A 20,514-nucleotide genomic window follows, 5' to 3' on the forward strand; every position below is an offset into this window, starting at 1 on the left:
ATTACATGTGAATACAGGTGATGCTAAATGGGAAAGGAAGAAAAAAGGGAGCACATGGGAAGAAAGAAAAAAGATGATAAAACAATTTGTGAGCCATCTCAAGCCATCAAGAAAACATTCTACTGTAGGGCAGAGGCTGGCAACAAGATCAGGACATGCAGTCCTGTGTGGCCATGTACACAGATTAAGAACTAAAGCACTGGCAAAAAATAAAATAAATAAAAAATAAAGCATTGGCTCTAGCAAACCCTGTCATTGGCAATCAGAAAAGACACAAGCCTACCAGAACCCAATTGTTTTGTGAGCAGCCTCCAGTGAGTCAGGACACAAACTGACTATAAGCTGTCTCCAGCTACAAAACCATTCGTATATTTAACTCATTTAATAACAAGTGAAGAGACACAGTTAAGTACACAAAAGCAAACCATTTACCATCTACTATGTAACTTACTTTTTATTGAAAGTATCTTGCATTCATGATGGATACCTTCTAGGTTTTGCCAGACATTTTAATGTTAAAGGTTAAATTATTTTTACATGCAAGTAGTGTGACGTTTCCCCCACATGGGATCACTGATTATAAAAAGATGACATATCACACAGGTTATTTGTCCTTTTTAATTGAAAAGCTAACAGACCATCTAGTTATATTTCCCCCAAAACCACAAACTGAGGAGTAACTGACTCTCTAGCCAACATAGTCAAAGCTGAGGATTAAAAATGCAAAAACAAGTCCTTAGATCCAATTAAAGGAGCCCTGCTACATACAGGCTCATCAATACCAGTGGCACTCTTTGATTCCAGGAAGCTGGAAGACATCCTAATAATCCCACTCAAAACATTTACCTCAAGTAGCCTTTTTCCAGTTTCCAACTCATGAATAAAGATAATACGTTGTTAATTCTAGTTCAGAAAACTTTTTGCAACTTGTTTTATTTACAATGCCAACTTTTAAAAGGTTATTAAACTAACGTTAACTGACAATAAACCAGGTGGAAAACATTTTACAGAGAGGGAAATCCCAAAATGCCACCTTCTATAGCGAACCCACAGTTGAGTTTTATTCAGAGTGAAGAAACAAAAACTTTTGATCATACTGGAAGAAACTCAGCCATAAGTTTGGAATCTGTACTCAAACTACACATGCAAGGAGGACAATATTCTGCAAAAACAACTGATTTGCTGCTGCGTTTGTCTACGGTTCGTCTAATATTAACAATTATAAACAGAGCAGTGCAACTAGTATTTGGAACAATCCTTACAGTGTTACAGTGTCAGGCATAACATTTCACTTCTCTTCACACCACTGGTTCTCTTTGCGTACCTAGAAGAGACAGATATAAGGAAGCACCTTAAGAAGTCTTTCCTCAGACTACTACCTAATGATTCATCAACAGACTATGAAGAGGGTCAGAAAGGGACAGACAAAAAACTGGAAAAATACCAGGTTGCAAGTACACTTCCTGGTTATCCTTCTTTGCCTCCCCAGGTTTTTATTCTACCCTGCTGAAATTATCAAAAAAGCAAAGGCAATGGGCATTAAAGCTTCAGTCACCAGACAGGACAACAAATTCAAACAGTTCATGCACATTATTTCAGTTTGTAGCTGTGTCAACATTCTGATCTTTTCATTCATTTCTTCCCCCACTCACTAAGATGCTCATAAGTGTCCTGGCCTAACACCATCCACAGGGGTTGCTTTTCTGAAGTCAAATATTTATGGCTTGCTTACATGTAAGGTCCCAGGTGCCAAAACTAGTAACTGCAAAGGAGTAAATATCAAAGAGCACCTATGATTGAAAACTAATCGTTCTTATGCTTAGGCAGGAGTGGTATTGTGCAAGTGTTTAGACTTAACAGACCACTCTCAAAACGAGTATTTTTATAACACAGAAGGTACCTACTAACCCTCAAGTAAAAGTCAGGATTCCCTGATAGACACACATCTTTTCTGAGCATGTCTGCATTTCATTCTTTTTTAAAAAGTGTGTGATCAAGAACAAGCTGTGAGCAACCTACCTGGGCTTCCTCTTCTTCAGTAAAATCATTTTTGATATTGAAGGTCTTGCGAATCTCCTCAGGAGTTTTCCCCTTGATCATATTGGCAACAGTCTTGCATGTAACATCAAGCAAACCTTTAATGTCTAAGTAGTTCGCAGCCTGTAAAGTGATTGTTTTCATTAAAGAATTATTTGAGGTTGTAACCTAAATCTGAAGGTAGTGACTGCCAATCCATATCTAATTAACTAAAATGCTAATTTTATGAAATTAAAGGGAAAATAAATCAGATTCTTTTGTGAAATATTTTTGTAAGTTCTTCTGTTATACCTTCTATAATATGGAGTCCTGCTGCTGCCTTAAGCGAACTACACTACCTCTAATGCTAGAGAAGAGCCGCTACTTATGGGCGTGTATGTTTGTGTTCATGGGTGCACAAGCATATGTCAAATCTTGACAAAAATATTTAAAGAGGCAAAAGCAGTAATAGCATTACATTTTACTGATCTCAAACAATTTCTTTGGTTTCTTTGGTTTTCTCTATTTTCTACTCTTACCTTCAATATTCCCTTTCTTTGGCTTTAATTTCATCTTTCATTAGTTTAAGGTAAAAGCTTAGATCAGTGATCTTTTCCAATACAGGTGGTTTAGTGCTATCAACTTTTCTCTGAATACTACTTTAGCTGCATCTGCGATTTTTGTGTGGTGGGTTTTATTTCCATTCAGATCAAAATACTTTCTGGCATACAATTTTTAATTCTTTTCTAATTTTTCTTTTGATTTCTTCTTTGACTCATGGGTTACTAAGAAGTGTTAAGTTTTCAAATATTTAGATTTTCCAGATAGCTTTGTTACAGACTTCTCATTTAATTTCACTGTGATCAGATCACACAGTGTATGTGCCTTGACTCCTTTCAAAAATTTGGACTTTTTTCCTACCATTAACAGGTCTATCTTAGTAGTATACTTTTGAGAAGAGTATGTATTCTGCTGTCATTATATTTAACATACTAGAAATGTCCATCAGGATAAGTCAGTCAATAGTGTCGTTCATGGCTTCTACATCCTTACTGATTCTACTTGTTTTATCAATGAAGTAGAGACACGTGTTAAAATCACTAGGATTGTGGATTTGTCTATCCATCCTTTGAGTTCTACTGGTTTTTGTTTCACTTTTTGGAAATTCTTTTAGGCAATAAACACTTAGGACTATAATGCCCTAATAATGAACTGATCCCTTCATCATTATGTAGCAACCCTCTTTAATCCTGGTTGATATTCTTTGCTCTGAAGTCTACTTTAATATAGTCACTGCAGTTTTTTTTTGATTACTGTTATCATAATTTAATCTTTTTCCACCCTTTAAATCTGTCTCTTTAAAGTGGGTGTTTTGGACACAGCATAGCTGAATTTTGCTTCTTAAAAATTCAATGTGACCATCTCCACCCTCTGTTGCATTTACATTTGATCACTTATTTAATATGGTTCTTAATATATAAATTCAAATATAGCACTGCACTGGAGTATATAGAGAATTAAAATTCAGTGTCAATGAATTTAACAAATTTAACTATTAGAAGTGCTAGAAATATCTTAAAGAATGTATTAAGAACATACCAGAATAAGTTCAAAAAGTGTTCCTTGGTCAACTTTCAGGAATTCTTGGTCCCAAACAGGGATATCATCTGTTCGCTTTTCTTTGTTCTCATCATCCTCAGGAGGAGGGGGGTCATCCTTGTGGTGGGTGCACCACTGAATGACCTGTAACAATGAAAGTTTATTCCTCTGTGGCATTACATCACAAGGTACTCATTCCACTACTGGGGCAAAGCTATTTTTACACTGGGCTAAGAACTAGCTAGAAGTTGACTTGAATAACCAAGTTAGTAGTCAAACTTGAAAAGCAAAACCGAAGCTTGAGGAATCTTCATAACCCTAGGGGTTAGACGATCTTAAAAGCAAACATGTAGATAATTATACTTGACCACACTAAAAAGTTCCTGTGCAAAAAATACATAAAGTCAGACAGGACAATGACTAAAAAATACAAGCAACATGAGCAACCAGCAATGGATTACCCTCTAGAATATAAATCTTAAAAATCACTACAAAGTGGGGCACCTGGCTAGCTCAGTCAGTAGAGTATGTGTCTCTCTCTTGATCTCAGAATAGTGAGTTTGAGCCCCACACGGGGGATAGAGCTTACTTGGAAAAAAAAAAAAAAAAAAAAAAAAAAAAAAAAAAAAAAACACTAAAGAAATGAGCTACAGATATGAACAGGCTATTCACAAAAGAAATCTCAGGAGAAAATGCTCAGTCTTATTAGATGCAAAAACCAATACTACAGTTACTACTTGAGGCTGACAAAAAAAAAAAAAAAAACTCAGGATTTTGATACTAATCTCTGGCAATAGTGTGAGGATAACATGAACCTTTATACTGGAGAGTGAGGTAATAACCCCTTTGAGGGGTGCCTGGGTGGCTCAGTCAGTTAAGCATCTGACTTCGGCTCAGGTCATGATCTCATCGCTTGTCTCTGCTGACAGCTCAGAGCCTGGAGCCTGCTTCAGATTCTCTGTCTCCCTCTCTCTCTGCCCCTCCCCCACGTGTGTTCTGTCTCAGTCTCTCAAAATTAAATAAACATTAAAAAAAAATTTAAAAAAAAAAACCCTTTGGAAAGTAATCTATCAAATACTAGTGAGGATGAGGATGTGCACACATTATCACCAAGAAATTCTAAACATTCGTGACATGCGCACAAGACTACTGGGCATAAGAACAAAGCAAGAAAAACCCACATGTTCCCTTAGAAGGGGAATAAACACATATAAAGTTTCAGAGAGTTGGTTAGACTCTATGTACCATCATAAAGACCAAAATCAACACTGAAAGAGTTATAGGCTACAGAATCTAGGTGGTAAATGGGTGTTTGCTGTACAGTTTCACTTTTCTGTATGATTAAAATTTATTCAGTATAATACTGGAGGAATAAGCAATGCTGAGAAAAAATGGCAGAACTGACAAACTATACTGCCAGGATGTAAGAAAAGGAAAGAACTATTTCTAGAAGGGAAAGTCAAGCTATGGAGTTTTAATGAAAGAAACAATAGTTTTTTAAGTATTCCAGTTGTATAAGAAAACAACAGCAGTATTTGCTTACGTAAGCATTAAAAAAACTGGTAAGTATATGTAAGAAACTAATGTTGACTAGTATTACTTGAGGGGGTTGCAGGTTAGACAGAGCCAAGGATGAGAGGTTTTACCATATACTTTTTTGCAGTTTTGGATCATGCAGTTATTCAGTATGTAAGTTCAAATATTCCTAAGAATAGGCTTAAAAAACTTATTCTCTGAAGTGGCCCCGTATCACCCAGACCATTAACTCTGATCTTCTGTACTAACTCCTTCCTTGTTCATTATGCTCTAGTCACCACAACTGCTGCCTTCCCACCTTTCCTCATAGAACATGCTCTTGTCTTAGGGTCACTGCACTTGCTCCCCATGCCCAGAACTCTATTCCCCCACATAATCATATCTTTGTTCAAAGATCGACTTCTCAGTAAGGCATTTCCTAACCACCTTTATTTTAAAAATAGCTAACTCTCCATCGACCAACCCAGTTATGCTCCACAACTTTCTCATCTGACTTATTTATCTTGTATGTTTCCCCCACACCTTTAGGATGTTAATTCCCTAAGGGCAGACATTTGGTCTCTGGTTACTGCTATAACTCCAACACCTAAAAAATGGCATTTGAATAAAGTCCTTTTAGATGCATTTTACATTAGGATAAAACAGAATGTTTATTGCAAGACAATACCCAGAAAAAAAAAATCTAACTAGATAAAATATAAAGCTTCTAAACCATAAAACACTATTAACTGACTTAAGTCAATGCAAAGTGATAGAAACACCACATAAACAACTCCTATAAAAAGTCCACTAGATTACAAAATGGATGAATCTTGAAAACATTATGCAAAGCCAGACACAAAAAGACAAATATTGTATAATCCCATTTATATGAGGTGCCCACAACAGTCCAATTCACAGACACAGAAAACAGTGGTTAACGGGCTGGAAGGGGTTATTGAGGAGTTATTGTTTAAGGAGTACTGAGTTTCAGTTTGGAATGAGGAAAAATTCCTAGAGATGGTGAGTCGTGGTGGCTGTACAACAGTGCAAATGTACTTAACGCCACTGAGCTGTACAGTTAAAAAAGTTAAAATGGCAATTTTTAAAAAGAAATTTTAATGTTTATTTTTGAAAGAGAGCAAGCAAGCATGAGTGGGGGAGGGGCAAAGGAAGGAAGACACGAAATTCGAAGCAGGCTCCAGGCTCTGAGCTGTCAGTACAGAGTGTGACGCAGGGCTCAAACTCATGCATGAACCGTGAGATTATGACCTGAGCCGAAGTTGGACGCTTAACCGACTAAGTCACCCAGGTGCCCCTATTTATTTATTCTTGAGAGAGAACAAGTGGGAGAGGGGCAGGGGGAGAGGGAGAAACAGAATCTGAAGCAGGCTCCAGGCTCTGACCTGTCAGCAAAGAATCCAACACAGGGCTCAAACTCACCAAATGCGAGATTATGACCTGACCCCAAATCAGACACTTAACCAACTGAGCCACCCAGGCATCCAAAAAGGGTAATTTTTGTTATGTGTATTTCATAACAATTTTTTTAAGTTTATTTTGAGAGAGGGAGAGCGCATGCACGTATGCTAGCAGGGGAGGGAGGGAGGGAGGGAGGGAGGGAGAGAGGGAGAGAGGGAGAGACAGAAAGACAGAGAGACAGAGAGAGAAGAGAGAATCCCAAGCAGGCTCCGTGCTGGTAGTACAAAGCCCAACACAGGGCTACATCCCATGAACCATGAGATCATGACCTGGGCCAAAATTAAGTCAGACACTTAACCAACTGAGCCACCGAGGTGCTCCTACAACAATTTTTAAAAAGCCCACCAGAAAGACACGCAAAGGAAAACAGACCAAGCAGAAAATACAAATGGCCAATAATACATGCCAAAAAATGTTCAGGCTTAGAGAATCACTTTTTACCCAGTCTAGGGCAATTAAAAGAAATGCTAATCACTAATTGTGGTAGGATATGGAAAAATACGCAGCACAGCTGTATCTCACACCAGGATCAAGAGAAAGCATTAAGATGAAACTGCATATAGCCAATGACTTTTGAAAATCTCTGAGCAAAAGGCCAACTGGAACCAACCATTCTCATCTCTAAGCCTAACTAGTTTCCTCCACTTTATAAAACTCAGTGCTATTTCTTCAGATGAGCATCCAATTAAATGGCTGGCTCTGTTAAGGAGCCATGTACCCTGAAATGCTAAAATTCTATTCAGTGTGAAGAGCCTTTTATGCTTAGACACAAGGTAAGGTGGTCAATGGTGTGGGTATATTTATTCTCAAGCTCCCCTTGCAGCGTATCTAACAAATAATCACAGGACCTAGTTAAATAAACATAACAAATATTCAGAGTCATAATCAGTGGATGTAAGGAAGCGATCTATGTAGCAGTACAATAAGATCACAAGGGTGTTCAATGAAAAAACAAAAGCATATATACAAATATATAGTTTGTTACCTTTTTTAATATTGCTGCATTAACATTTGGTAGAGGAACTGGGTCATCATCTCCTTCGTCATCCATTCCCAAATCTAAGAAAACCAGAAGAGAGTTGCCATTATTCCCATTATTTATACCAAGGAGGCTATGTCTCAAATGAGTAAGTTGTAAGACGCTGTCTATGACTATGAAAACTACTCTACTAAAAATAGTTCTCTTATGAGCATTTAAAGTTAGTGGTTCCCAACAGGTCCATAAACCACCCAAAACTATAAAAAGTTGTGGGAATAGACAATTTTAGGATTATTACACAAAAAGGATCCTTAATGAGAAAGAAAAGTCACTTAATAAGTGGGACTGAGATGACTGGTCAGCCATTTAGTAAAAAATTAAAGCCAGACCCTTAGCCATACTCTTAATACCAAACTCTCTAGATGGGCTGCATTTAGAAAGACAGAGGAAAAAGTATTCAAGTAACAGAATCTCAAATCTGAAGCCCAAAGATGTATATATACACACACAAATCATGCAACCACTGACAAAAATAAGGCAGGCAGCTCCTTATGTACTGGTATGATCTCAGGATTAAAGTTTTTAAAAGCCAGGTGTAAGAAAATAAGTGTTATCTGAATAAAAATGGGCATATACTTAGATATTTAGATTTAAAATATCTTCACAGGAATACAGAAGTATTAACAATATTCTGTGTAGGGAAATTAACAAGAATGTGGGTTGAGGGACTCAGTTTCAGTGTATACCTGTTAAGAGTTATTCATCACGTACATATTACCTACAATTTTGAATCTACAGGTTGTCCTGGTAAAAACACCTAACTTTCAGATTCTCAAAGTAGTTGGTGAACTCCACGGAAAAACCTTAAAAATAAAATCCCTACGTTAAAGATTCTAAATAAGAGTATTTTTCATGCCAAATGGGTCCATCCTTCAGTCTCTACATGACTAAAAGAACGGCCAAAGTTATTTACTAGTTAGCAAGTACCAAGATTAGTGTCCCAAAGTTACTTCAGCACTATACTGGTTGTAGCAAAGAATCAGTTATGCTGACATGGCCAGTGGTGAATCAAATCATTTCAGTTCCTGATAAGTTAACAGGCGTCCTAGGCAATGGAGAGTCAGCAATGAACACAGGAGGATGCAAAGAATTGCTGCAATTTTAGATAGAACTGCTCAAACATGTCTTATTTAAAAGATGACACCTGAGTAAAACCCTAAAGGAGACAGAACACCTAAGCAGAGGAAATGGCAAAGGCAAAGGTCTTCTGATAGGAAGGTCTAGCATGTTCTAATAACACAGAAGGGATCCAGTATTACTAGAGCAGGGTTAGCAAGGGTGAAAGCAGATGAGACCAACAACAGAGGACCTGATAGTAACTGGGTACTGTGCATTTTGGCTACTGTATTGGGAATAGGTGGCAGAGACCAGGAGAAAGAAGAAAAACAACTATGAGGCTGGTGGCTTGTACAGGTTTACAGCTATGGAAGAATGATCCCAATTCTGTATGTATTTTGATGGTAGAGGCAAAAAGGTTTGCCAACAGATGGGAAGTAGAGTTAAGAGTCAAGGAAGACAAAAGTTTATGACATGAGGAACTGGATGGATGAAAGTGCCACTGGAGTTACCATTAACTGATATGAGCAGAGAAGTGTTCTCTGATATGTCAGAGAAGTGTTATTCTGAAGGGCAGGGAATTAAGAATAAGAACAATCTAGTTAGTTGTCTAACTAGACAAAGTTAGTCTAGTTCCCTAACTTTGAGGTACCAATTAGATCTCCAAGCGTAGACCAACCAGTTAAATATGTCAAGTGTAAAAATTAAAACAGATCAGAATCATAGGTAGTTTGGGGAACTGGTGTACAGACAGCATATAACTCTATGAGACTAGATGAGATGACCAAGGGAATCAAGGAGTACATATATTATGAAAAGATCCAATGATTAAGCCAGCCTTGAGGAACTACAGACTTTAAAAATGGGAAGACAGAAGGGTGCCTAGGTGGCTCAGTTAGTTAAGCATCCAACTCTTGGTTTCAGCTCAGGTCATGATCTCAGTTTCTTAAGTTCGAGCCCCACACATCAGGCTCTGTGCAGTCACCATGCGGAGCCTGCTTAGGATTCTCTCTCCCTCTCCCCCACTTATGCTGTCTCAATCAATCAATCAATCAATCAATATTTAAAAATGAGAGGATAGAAAGCTGTGAGGTAAGTACTAAGTAAAGTATCCTGGAAGTCAAATGTAGAAGGGGATGATCAAATGCTGTCAACAGGTCTAGATGAGAAATGAAACAGATCACGCACTTGACAACATGGAAGTCACTGAGCTTAACAAGCAGTTCCAGTGGAGTGGTAAAGATGAGAGTAGACTGAAAAATTATCTTAGTTTCCTGTACAGATGGATCAATCCTGTCCCCTCTCCTCCTTTCTACCAATGTCATTCCCTGATCCCATCTCGACCTAGAGTAAAAGTACAAAAATGACTATCCCAATTTGCATTAAGCCACTTTTGCTTTTCCTGTTCTAGTATGAAGTATTTTTTAAATTAATTTATTCAGGGGCACCTGGATGGCTCAGTCTGTTAAGTGTCAGACTTCAGCTCAGATCATGATCTCATAGTTCAAGAGTTAAAGTCCAGCATCAGGCTCTCTACTATCAGGAAGAACCTGCTCTGGATCCTGTGTCTCTCTCTCTCTGCCTCTCCCCAGGTGCTCCGGCACAGGCTCTCTCAAAAATAAACATTGGAAAAAAAAAGGAAAGAAACTTAATGCCTTTTTAAAAATTTATTTACTTACTTACTTAGTTACTTACTTATTTATTTAAAGTAGGCTCCATGCCCAATGTGAGGCTTGAAATCATGACCCTGAGATCAAAAGTCACATACTCTACTGAATGAGCTAGCCAGGTGCCCCTAGTGTGAAGTATTTTTAATCAGAAGGGAGAAAAAGAAGTTACAATATATAAAATACTTGAGGAACCATAATACAGAACACCAACTTGTTTAGATCCAAATGTTATTTGGAAGAAGGTTTAAGCCCTGTTAAAAACAAGGGCCTTATTGGGGCACCTGAGTGGCCTCTGGCTCTTGATTTCAGCTCAGGTCATGATCTCACAGATCGGTTTGTGGCATTGAGTCCCACATCAGGCTCTGTGTTGAAGGTGTGGAGCACGCCTGGGATTCTCTCTCCCACTCCCTCTGCTCCTCCCCATCTTGTGCGTGCACAGGTGCTTGCTCGCTCTCTCTCTCAAAATAAATAAAACAGTTATCAAGGATCACCTCCCTAGCATTTAAACTAAGGATGTACAATGTCTTTTCCACTTTTAGACTAACTTCACAAGTAGCAACAGTCATTCCTTTAAGCTATTTAGTTTCAAGGACTTCTGAAAGACACCTGTATCCTGATATCACATCCTGAACCTGAACAAATCAGTAAGTCCACGTGCACACATGCCAAGATTTTCAGTTCTGATTATACTGTGATTAGGTTTTATTTTTGTCTTCTAAGTCACAAAAAAACCCATAATCAGAGATACTGCAGATGCAAAACAAAGAAAGCAGTAAGCTGCCAAATCCAATGGGCTCCAATCCTGATGAGCTAGAATTTTATATAAACGACTGGTACTTAAGATAAAAACAATTCACCTATGATGCCCAAAGGCTATGAAAGCAAAGAATCATTTAACTGTTGCTATCACTCCACTTGCTTCAGTGATCAAAAGAGGCATGGATAACCTTCACGGAGCCCTATGTTCTTATATGGGCAAATGCTTTTTGAAGCAGCACAGGACAGATTAGTGTGCCAGACACTACTAAGATGAAATAAAGAACACTTTCATCGCCAAAGCAAGTATTCAGGCAGCAGTTTTGGTATCAGTTCTACATCTTCTAGATAAAGCCTTACTCACCTGCCTTTAGGGACACTTGGAATGCTTTCACACTCTTTATTAGTGACCATACCATAGTTCTTCATTCAACAGGTACTTGATGAACAGTGACTGTGGGATGTACCAAGGGGTTTACAACTTAATAGAAGTGATCTATGTATGTATGTACCAGGATACAGGACCGTAAGTGCCACATGATTGGTACCAATTACCAAAAAGAATTACATGTTCAGCTTTTATCAGCAAACAGAAATTACCAGCTTAGAAAACAGAAGACACACCCTCTGTAATTTAGCTTTTGCCTCTACCAAACTTAATATGTGCAGGAAGAAATCCTCTTACTACGAAATTCCAAATAACCAGTCTGTAGATGAATGTGATAATCACTCTGGTCACCTCAAAATGCCTCCCTTGACTTCCACAAATCTTATTCCACTCATTCTCCACTTCTGACTTCTACTCTCTTAACTCCACCTGTCTCCCATTCCAATATGGCTGACTGCCAACCTCAATTTACTCCCACAGATAAATACTCCTATAACCCACCACACAAAGTCTATGTATCCCTAGTAGTCTACAGCTCAGGGATCAATCCACACAGTCAACTGTCTAGTAGACTGTTACAAAACTCTTCTGGGCGTGGGGTGGGGAGGGGACCAAACATACATAACATGTTCAAGCTCCAAAGTCACATTCTTTCCATTTCTCTCAAGCCCATTCTTCAGCTCTACCAACTAGAGTATCACAAGCTCACCCCACACCAATAAACCCCAACTAAAAGCTTCAATTTTACTTTTCTCTAACACACCTTGTCCACTTTACCTCAGAATAACCTCCCAAAACATCCTAATTTTACTAAATTTGAAATATTGCCTCACTAGTACCACCCACTATAGTCTCTACCCAAGCCTGAAAAATAACATCAGCCAAGATATTTCCCCAGCACCTCTTGGCACATTTTATCAATGCACTAATTATACCATGTGACAGTGTGTCTTGTTTGGTGTCTTTCTCTCTTCCCAGTTTATAAATCCTTCAAGGGCAAAGACGGTTTCTCACTTAGCTTCCTTTCCCCAACATACAGCTAGTGCTTGGCATGTAACTTTTCTCTTAGCTGAAGCATAAGCTACATAAAAAACCTTTGATATTTGAATACAGAACAACATTCTTCTTACTATTAATTTTTTTTCACCAATGCAAGAAATTGATTTGCATTGTCTCCATATACTATTAACTAATGTCTACCAACCCACTGGAATAGTAAGAAAAGATTCAAGTGAACTAGTACAAGTTTCAAAATGTTTCAGGACCTGTTTTGTAACCTTACTTCTTTAACGTGCGGGATCTATGCTTTGCAGCAGTTTCAAAGGAACGACAAAAAAGACAAAAAGGAAAACGTGGTTTAAAAAAAAAAAAAAAAAAAAAAAAGACCAACATCTCAGTTTACCATCTACTCAGCTTACTCCCCTGCTGAAACAAAGTACTCTATTTAGCTACCATATAGGGAGGTATCTCTTTTTCCGGAGGCTTTTATTTTTCTCATTACAAACAGCGAACCCAAATTTACTTCAAAGAGAATTGGGCGGGCCATTATTGTCTGATGCTGGGAAATCACTTCAGTATTAGTTTATGGCCTTACCTATTTAGCAATGGGGAAAAAAAAAAAAAAAACCTCATTAATTCAGACAATACAGCAAGGATGTCCTGTATCAGAAAACTGTAGTTTTTAATTTAAAAAATGTAAACTTTACCCCTCATACTCTTGTGCACTTAATGACAAATCATGCCTTGTATAAATTCAATGTTCACAGGTTATCTCCACCTAAATATTACTTCTACTTTTCCTTCACCCAGGTTTTCTAATAAACTTACCTTCCAACATGGTCTTGATAGTCACAGACTGTTTGGCAATTTCAACATCAACTTCAAATATCTCTCCATCAGAACTCTGCAACTTAATTGAAGGCATCTAAAAAAAAAAGGTATTATATTGAACTTGAAATTTAAGAGATATTAGTTCTATGCATTTGGTCAACTATAGTCTGTTAGAAGACCTCTATCTTACTAACTACAAAATCCTAAGGACCCGTACTATGTAAAACCCCTGTTAAACACTTCAAGTGGTTATTCACAGGCTAGCATAGAAGTGTTGACAGAAAATTTTTTCAAAGTTTCAAATTTTTTATAACTCATAGGAACACAAGCTTTTAAGGCCTGCCCTAATGAAATTATTACTGGAATAAATTTAAGAGTTACATTCTACACTTCTAATGCAAAATATACTTTAAATAAACTTGTTTATTTTGTCTTTGCCTGCTTTTCTGCTCTTACTAAGTACTCATTACTCTCATCTGAATAGTTAACTGCCACAAAAAACTGCAAACCTGAGGGTGGTCAGTCCTAAACAAACAAAGCTAATAACGTACTCATTTTCCAATAGTGAAACTTAAGTGAAAAATGAGTTCAAATCCAAGGAGTATATGAGAATATACTTACATATGTTTGCATCAATGTAAAATATGCAAGATAATGAAATATTTAAGGATAAATAATCAATCTAATTTACAAAACCAAATAAGGTACCTAAATTTAACAGTACTTCTTAGCTTTCATTACAACTGTCCAGGTTTCCAAGTTTGAGTTCTGCTAAAATCCTCAAAGAAATAACCCATTACTTGCTCCAAAAATGTATTTATTACCTCAGATAAATTATGAGTCATTGGGAAAAAGACACTTCTTAGATAAAAATTAATTAAGCAATTAACTACAAAGGACTTGAGTTCTGACAAAAAAACAACCAAACACTTCTTTAAAATTAAAAGTTCTAAGCCATCAATTTCTTATTTTCAGATTGTTGGCAAAGGCACTTGGGGGAGGACTCTCAAGATTAATCCACGATCTCTCCAAGTTTCAAGTACAGAATTGAAAGGCCCTTGCTTCTGAGTATTCATAATCCTGCAATGTCACTATTAAGTTGAAATTGCAGAGTTTGGCATTTAAAACGTTCACTGCAGGGCGCCTGAGTGGCTCAGCTGGTTAAACGCCCAACTCCTGATTTCAGCTCAGGTCATGATTTCATGGTTTGTAAGTTCAAGCCCTACATAGGGCTCTGTGCTGACATGGAGAATCTACTTGGGATTCTCTCTCTCTCTCTCAAACACTAAAAAAATTTCAACCATTCACTGCACCTATTTTAGGATCAAAGACTTCAAACCCATGAAATCAGTTAAAATATTCATTCGCCTTTTCCCAATTATCTCCATTCCTCCAAATAAACAAAAGAAAGGAAGCAAAAATGTTTTAAAACCAGCCACTGAAATATCCTGCTCTCACTCATCAATGGTTAGAGACAATCTCATTTCACTTTTCAGTTCACAAAGATGTCTGTTCCTCCATGATGCTTAATGCTTGCCAATAATGCAGTTGTTCTGTTCAACAGAAAAGGGCCCAGTACAGAGAACCTTCCCTGTGACAGGGCAGTAACAAAAGGTAATCCCAAAGGAAATACTTCAACGTTTTTTAACATAACATTCTACATTCTTTTTACATTCGATAGTACTGGAATGAACACTAAAGAATGACAAGTCTGGGACTTCGTTGATAAAATTAGTTTTAAGGAAGGTGACCATTTCGTATTTCTCTCAAATAACTCTTGGCAAATAATTAGATCTGCTTAGTCATAGTCAAATTCCTGTATTAGGTTACTCTTAAGGGAGTGGAGATCTTATTAAATAAGCAGGGAGGCAATCTGTTAATCTGTAATCGGATGCACTTTGTGATGCCAAACTTAATACTTAAAGAGAACTTTTTTTTAATGTCTTAGAGCTAGAATTCGGTGCAAAACTGCAATAATAATGGACGAGATTTTGATTTGACAGGTTTTCAAGCAATTCTTTAAGTTCCTCATCTTGAAAATTAAATCACCCTCCATGACTGGAATGAAGCAGGTTCTGTCAACAACATAAAGAAAAAGCTGTTTTAAGGGACCCGAATTCTGGCACCTCCTTTTGGAGAGGAGAGCGAAGTCTGCGTTGCTCTGTGACAGATACATTCTATTGTGACGCTCTGATACATTCACTATCCCAAAACCCAAACGTGAGGTCCTATCCAGGTGAACATTCTAACCCTGTAAACCATGACCCAAAGCGTCTGGCTTTTAATGAGTTAGGCCTCCCTAAAAGTCACACCACCATGACGAGGGCATCTGCTATTTCAACAGTTGTTTCAGCAACTCCAAGCTGTGGCAAAAAAATGGCGAGAAATATTCTGAAGGAGCAAGCGGCTATCTGCAAGCATGCGGCCCAAACACAGCCAGGACCCGGGACTAGTGAGGGCAGATACAAGGGAGAGAAGGAACGCGAGCCAAAAATCCAGCGCTCCCAAACTCCCACCGGCCACGCTCCCTCCGGACACCAAAACAACAAACACGCACACCACGCCCACGCCCGCCCAAAGACCTGCACTGAAAGCCCCGCCGCCACCCACGCCCAAGAGAAGCCCAGGGCCGCAGCCTGGGCCTCGCAGCCGAGCTCTGCGCCGACTGACGCTCGCCCCGTGCGAGGAAGGACCAATCCCGGGCCCGGCTCGCACCTTCTCCCGCCCGCCAGCCTGGGCGCCCACGAGGCGTCGTGAGGACGCGCGGCCAGGAGAGGCCTCGCCGTCGGGGGGGATGGGAGGGAGGGGGAGGTGGGGCGGGAGAACGGGAGCCAGCGACAGGTTCCACTGGGCCTGAGGGACGTAAGGCCCAGGTGCCTCCCGCCTCCGGCAGGCCAAAGCACAGCGGTGCGGACACCCAGCTCGAAATCCACGGCACTACCGCCCCATTCCGCTCGGCCTGCGTCTACTCACGGTGCTCGGTCTCAAGGAGACTGCGGGCCGGAGGGTGACAAGAATAGGGCAGGGGGGGGCCTCCGCTACGAGAAGAGAAAGGCAGAGAACAAGGCCACTACGGCGGCGCGGCGCGGCGTCGGCCTTTATAGAAGCGGGCGCAGGCGCCGAGGACCCCGGAGCCGGAGGCGTCACAGAGCCGGTGGGGCTGGCCGCCGAGATCGCCTGACGCAGGCCGAGGACGGTGGGGCGGAGAGGCGGCGGGCGCGAGGCGCGGGGGCGGGGTTTCGTCCTTACCCTCCCGCTCCACCCCACCCCACCCCACCCCACCCCCGAGAGCGCGGCTCGCTGTCCTGAAAGCAGGAGCGCGGGCCTGGCTGGGGTACTCCGCAGCCAGCCAGGGTCCTTCAGGCAGGGGCTGGCCTAAGCCGAATTAAAGACCCCAGTCCTGAAAAACCTAGAAACTGCTTGGGGGGGGGGGGGAGGGGAGGGTTAGTGTTCGGGAGCCTTTCTGGCTTCCCTTTCCTGAAGGGGAAAGAAGGCTCAGGCGAAGAATGGCAGATGGGCGTTGCAGTCACCGCCCTGAGATACCGCTGGGTGCCTCAGCGTCATCCCCTGTGCCCAGCATGCGTTAGTTCTCTCTCCATAACAACCCATGAAGTGAAGTTCTGTTACCTTTTCCCCTGCTGTATACCTGAGAACAAATTCAGAACGACACAGTTTAGTGTTCCTAAGCGTTGTTTCCTACTTGTTTTCTGAAAAGGCCTCCAGGCCAAAAATAACCATCGTTGCAGGGAAACCGCAAGTCCAGGCCCCTCCCGCAAACGTGTATTGAGCAAAATGTGCATGAAGCGGTGCTGGGGGATTCTGCGGTGAACCAGGCAGTCAGGGTGCAGCCTGCGCAGAACTCTGTCCGGGTCCATAGGATGGAACCAACGCTACAGGAAAGGGGTTAGAGCTTGGCAAAGCACTGCGCCCAAGCCCCATGCCACCCAGTCAGGGCCTTTTCTGGGCTCCACCCTTTTGCTGCTTCGTGAACCTTGCCACCCCTCCCTAGGAGACTAAGGCGCCTGGCTCACCTAACCACCAGGCATGTGATGGGATTCCTGACGCCAGGGAGACAAAAGAAACTTCCAAACAGGGCCCCCTAAAGAAATCAGAGGCCTACAGCTCTTCTGGGATGGGACTGGGCAGGGAGGCCAAGCAACTTCTTGGGTTACCAGGCCTTTGTCTACAAGCTGTGGTATCCAGTGTCTGCCAGGTGCCACAACTGATGGCAGGGAGATGAAAGGACCTACAGCCCTCATACTTTTTTCCCGAAACACAGCCCTGCCCTCAGCACCTCCAGCCTCAGGTTCCCTAGGCGTGTCCCACTGGAGCTCCTTTGCCCCCTTGCCCATGGCACACAAGGTGGAACCTTGTAAACTCTTGTTAAGCATCCTAAGCGGGACTGAGCAATGCCGGGTCACACATCTAGCCTGAGGACCCTGCATGAAGTACGTGTATGTTTTTCCAAATATGTCTGGGGACCCCCAATATTAGAATCATCAAGGTATGCTTGTTTTTAAAACGCAGATTTCAGTGGTGCCTGGTGGCTCAGTCTGTTAAGCTTCCAACTTCCACTCGGGTCATGATCTCCTGGTTCGTGGGTTCGAGCCCCGCGTCTGGCTCTGTGCTGACAGCTCAGAGCCTGGGGCCTGCTTCATATTGTGTGTCTCCCTCTCTCTGCCCCTCCCCTGCTCATGCTCTGCCTCTCTCTCTCTCAAAAATAAACGTTAAAAAATTAATAAAAACAAAATAAAACCTAGCTTTCATGTATTCACATATACTCTATTATATTCATAGATTATCTCAGGAAACATACACAAGAAATTGCCTTGTTGGGAGGGGAACTAGGTGACTGGGGGACAGGGGTTGGGGTGATTTGTTCACTTTATAACCTTCTCTATCTTTTGAATTTCAATTCATATAAATATGTTACATATCAAAAATGTTTTACCTCAAAAAATAAGTTGGCATCAAGTCAAGAAAAACAAAGATTCCTGGGTCCACTCTTGATCTAATGACTCCGATTCCCTGACGGCAGGTTTTTCTGCCTTTTAAACAAGTTTTCCAAGTGATTCTTAAGCCCAGGCTAAGTTGAGAAATCTCTGTAGTAGGGTCTCAGTGATGAAGGACTGCTAAGAAGGGGCCAGCAGTGTCTGTCAATGGTGACTCATTCAGCTCCACACTTTCTGAATCAACCCTACCCTCCTTCAAACTGTCCTCTCAGGATCGACAGGGCAGCTGCAGGACCTTGGGGTCCAGGCTGGTGATCCTTCATCCCCTCTCATGTACACATAATCACGAGCCCGGGTCAGAAAGGACTGGCCCCCACATATTCCCTTTGGCAAGTAAGAATGCGAGGAGAAGGAGATTCCTCTGGCTTCAAAGCTGGCCCTGAAACAGCTGCGGTCTTGTCCTAAGTTCGGTTACTCCACATACCACGTAATCAAAGCTCCTTGTTCTATAGATGAAGGAAATGAAAGAGAAGAGACTTTTCTGCTGTCATACAGCCACTGCAGAGCAAGGTTGATGCTTCAGCCCCAGCTATGCTTCTGCCACCAGAGCACAGGTATTGAATTTTAGCTACATCCCTCAAATGCCAGGAATATTTGCTAATTTACTGTTACAGGGAAGCTAAATGGCCCGCATTCAAGTCCAGATAGGAAAACGTGCCTTTAAAAGAAAATTTTTTTATGTTTATTTTTGAGAGGACGGGGGAGGGGCAGAGAGAGAGGGAAACAGAATCTGAAGCAGTTGTCAATGTAAAGCCGGTAGTGGGCTGGAACTCACAAACCCCAAGATCATGACCTGAGCCAAAGTCGGACACTTAACCAACTGAGCCACCCAGGCGGCCCTGCTGCTTTTTTTTTTTTTTTAATATTTATTTATTTATTTATTTATTTATTTATTTATTTATTTATTTATTTTTGAGAGAGCAAGCATGCACACGTGCAAGTGGAGGAAGGGCAAAGAGAGGGGGACAGACAATCCAAGACAGCCCAGTGCTGACAGCAGCGAGGTGGGGCTTGAACTCTTGAGAACCATGAGATCATGACCCCAGCCCAAATCAAGAGTCAGACACTTAACCGACTGAGCCACTCAGGCGCCCCTGAAAAGCTGCTTTTTATAGTGAATTCATTTCCAGAGATGATCTCCCTTTGTAAATCAAGTTTCATGGCTATAAAGTGTTCATAGGAGAATTCCTATGAGGACCAGCTCCCTCAGTGCATCTAAAATGGGACTCTGCTGCCCAGAATTCAGTTCACGCTCCCTTTGTAAGGCACCAACCCATGGGACAGACTCTGAACTCTGGATGTGTGTTCCAGCCTATAGGACAGCATGTAACCTAAGAGATAATCCAGTCCCCAGGAGATCTCTGGCCTTCCTTCTATCTTTTTCCAAACTCCAAGTCTTCTGTCTAAAAATCAGACTACCTTATTATTCCAGAAGAGAGAATGCTGAATGCAAAGAAAAAACTCAAATTCTTGGATCTTGATTCGCAAAGTGAACCCTTAGAATAAATGGACTTTTTAGCGCAAGATTTTTTTGAGCACTGAAAGCCCAAGAGGCTGAAGGACTGAAATCTTAAATTTTATACTAGCAACAGCACAGTTAGGAAACATAAGATGTGATGATGCCAGAACCAATTTTCCAAAATGATAAGTGTGGGGAAAAAATTGAAGCAAAGGAAGCATTGCAGTCAGCTACTGGGGTGGGTGTCTGAGAAAGGACTCTCTCCCACTCTTTCCCCTGATCCTCTCTGCGCAGGGATAGGGAGAGATTAGGACCCGCAAAAAGGTTTGCAGGCTCTGAAAGTAGAGAGAATCTATGCCTCAGTCTGTGAGAAAGGTCTCAAGTCTTCCATGAAGAGAAAATATGGGATCAGTCAAGTAGAAATGGCAGGTGGGTGTGCCTAGGCACGTGGGCCTGGAAGTGCCCACGCCTGAGGTTCATGTGTGTGGATCCCAGAGAGCATCTAAATATGTCCTGAAGCCCTAAAGCAGCATGGAAGTTGCTTGAAGAGGGATAGATGATCAGGAGGAGGCTTGTGGGATGTAATCAAGAGAACCTACATGAACCTAGGTGAACCTACACCGACCAAGTCAGAAGCTATGGCACAAATTCAGCCATCTGTGGGCACAGCAGAAATCAAGGATGACACCTCA

General features: G+C 41.0%; 1 protein-coding gene across 2 annotated transcripts; it reads right to left on the reverse strand.

Annotated features, from left to right (window-relative positions):
- Window positions 1–427: 427 nt before the first annotated feature.
- SKP1 (S-phase kinase associated protein 1) lies at window positions 428–16,518 on the reverse strand. Of its 2 annotated transcripts, none has more exons than XM_042983932.1 (6): window positions 16,325–16,518; window positions 13,349–13,445; window positions 7,598–7,671; window positions 3,616–3,759; window positions 2,020–2,160; window positions 428–1,324 (listed from the first exon to the last, which is right to left on the reverse strand). In XM_042983932.1, the coding sequence occupies exons 2-6, from the start codon at window positions 13,443–13,445 to the stop codon at window positions 1,289–1,291; spliced, it is 492 nt and encodes a 163-aa protein (XP_042839866.1). In that variant the 5' UTR covers window positions 16,325–16,518; the 3' UTR covers window positions 428–1,288. The 2 variants fall into 2 exon arrangements, with proteins under 2 accessions (XP_042839866.1, XP_042839872.1); XM_042983938.1 differs by lacking the exon at window positions 16,325–16,518 and adding an exon at window positions 16,067–16,085.
- Between the last annotated feature and the right edge of the window lie 3,996 nt (window positions 16,519–20,514).

This window comes from Panthera tigris, chromosome A1, assembly GCF_018350195.1.
Source record: "Panthera tigris isolate Pti1 chromosome A1, P.tigris_Pti1_mat1.1, whole genome shotgun sequence".
Lineage (NCBI taxonomy): Eukaryota > Metazoa > Chordata > Mammalia > Carnivora > Felidae > Panthera > Panthera tigris.

What these genes read in the sequence shown, in the direction of transcription:
- SKP1 (XM_042983932.1), bottom strand. Translation starts at nt 13,445, where the DNA reads ATGCCTTCAATTAAGTTGCAGAGTTCTGATGGAGAGATATTTGAAGTT. An exon ending in TATCAAGACCATGTTGGAAG is followed by an intron (nt 7,672 to 13,348) that starts GTAAGTTTATTA and finishes TGGTTTTCTTAG; the next exon opens with ATTTGGGAATGGATGACGAA. An exon ending in CACTTTTTGAACTTATTCTG is followed by an intron (nt 2,161 to 3,615) that starts GTATGTTCTTAA and finishes ATCACTTTACAG; the next exon opens with GCTGCGAACTACTTAGACAT.